At 35.8% G+C, this 946-nt stretch overlaps 1 protein-coding gene across 1 annotated transcript in view; it reads right to left on the reverse strand.

Annotated features, from left to right (window-relative positions):
- The window catches only part of LOC106879334 (estradiol 17-beta-dehydrogenase 2), a 14,247-nt gene extending 13,382 nt beyond the window's left edge, over window positions 1-865 (reverse strand). Inside the window, exon 1 of the mRNA XM_014928843.2 lies at window positions 92-865. Within this exon, the coding sequence (XP_014784329.1) occupies window positions 92-428 (337 nt within the window). The 5' untranslated portion in view covers window positions 429-865. The remainder of the gene's footprint in view (window positions 1-91) is intronic.
- Between the last annotated feature and the right edge of the window lie 81 nt (window positions 866-946).

Consider the following 946-nt stretch of genomic DNA (forward strand, 5'->3'; position numbering starts at 1 on the left):
GTGTGTGTGTGTGTGTGTGTGTGTGTGTGTGTGTGTGTGTGTGTGTGTGTGTGTGCAGAGAGTGAGAGAGAGAGATAATGGAATGGATTACCTGTTACAAGTATGGCTTTGTTGTTGATGTTCAGCAACAATTTCTTTATATTCTTGTTAATTAGCAGCAGAATAAGGCTGACTATAATAAGATCCCTTATATGTCTTTGTTGAGGCAACAAACTGTTTGATAGCCAGTATATGGCCAAAACAGCAGCTAATTTGATCATAAGATACAACTTAGCCTTAGTCTGGGGTAATTCCAATGCAAGAGAACATAAACACAGGTATAACAATTCCTTTGTCAAAAATAAGCTCTGAAATGTCTCCATGCTTGCTTCATTGTCAACAGATTTTTCTGCTTGGGAACTGATGCCATCAGCAATTCCTGACAACATGGTGTGTGGCTGAGTGGGTGAATACGTATATGTGTGACTGTATGTATGTATGCGTATATGTATGTATGTTTGTGTGTATTGCTAACTAACTAGATAGATAGATAGATAGATAGATAGATAGACAGATAGATAGATAGATAGATAGATAGATTGATTGATTTGTAATTCACAATTATTGTATGAGATTTAACTTTAAATATTCAGTACTTTAAATGTGATCAACAGTGTAGTAAATTAAGAGTGGGAGAGATCAGACAGAGATATTGGTGCTGCTTATTGTTATGACTGAGATGACCATACTAGTGATAGATATAACAGGAATATATTGCAGCAAGTTTGTTGCTTGTGTTTCTGTTGGGAGACTAGTTCTGAATGAAGCACAGGCTTCTTTATAAATGATTGAGGGGAAATTTTTTAATGTCTCAAAAACGGAATTCCCCGCTAAAATTATTATAGATATATTTTCCAAGAACATAATACCACGTGGTTGCATGGTGAATTTCGATCCTGGTACACAG

Source organism: Octopus bimaculoides, chromosome 5 (assembly GCF_001194135.2).
Source record: "Octopus bimaculoides isolate UCB-OBI-ISO-001 chromosome 5, ASM119413v2, whole genome shotgun sequence".
Classification (NCBI taxonomy): Eukaryota; Metazoa; Mollusca; class Cephalopoda; order Octopoda; family Octopodidae; genus Octopus; species Octopus bimaculoides.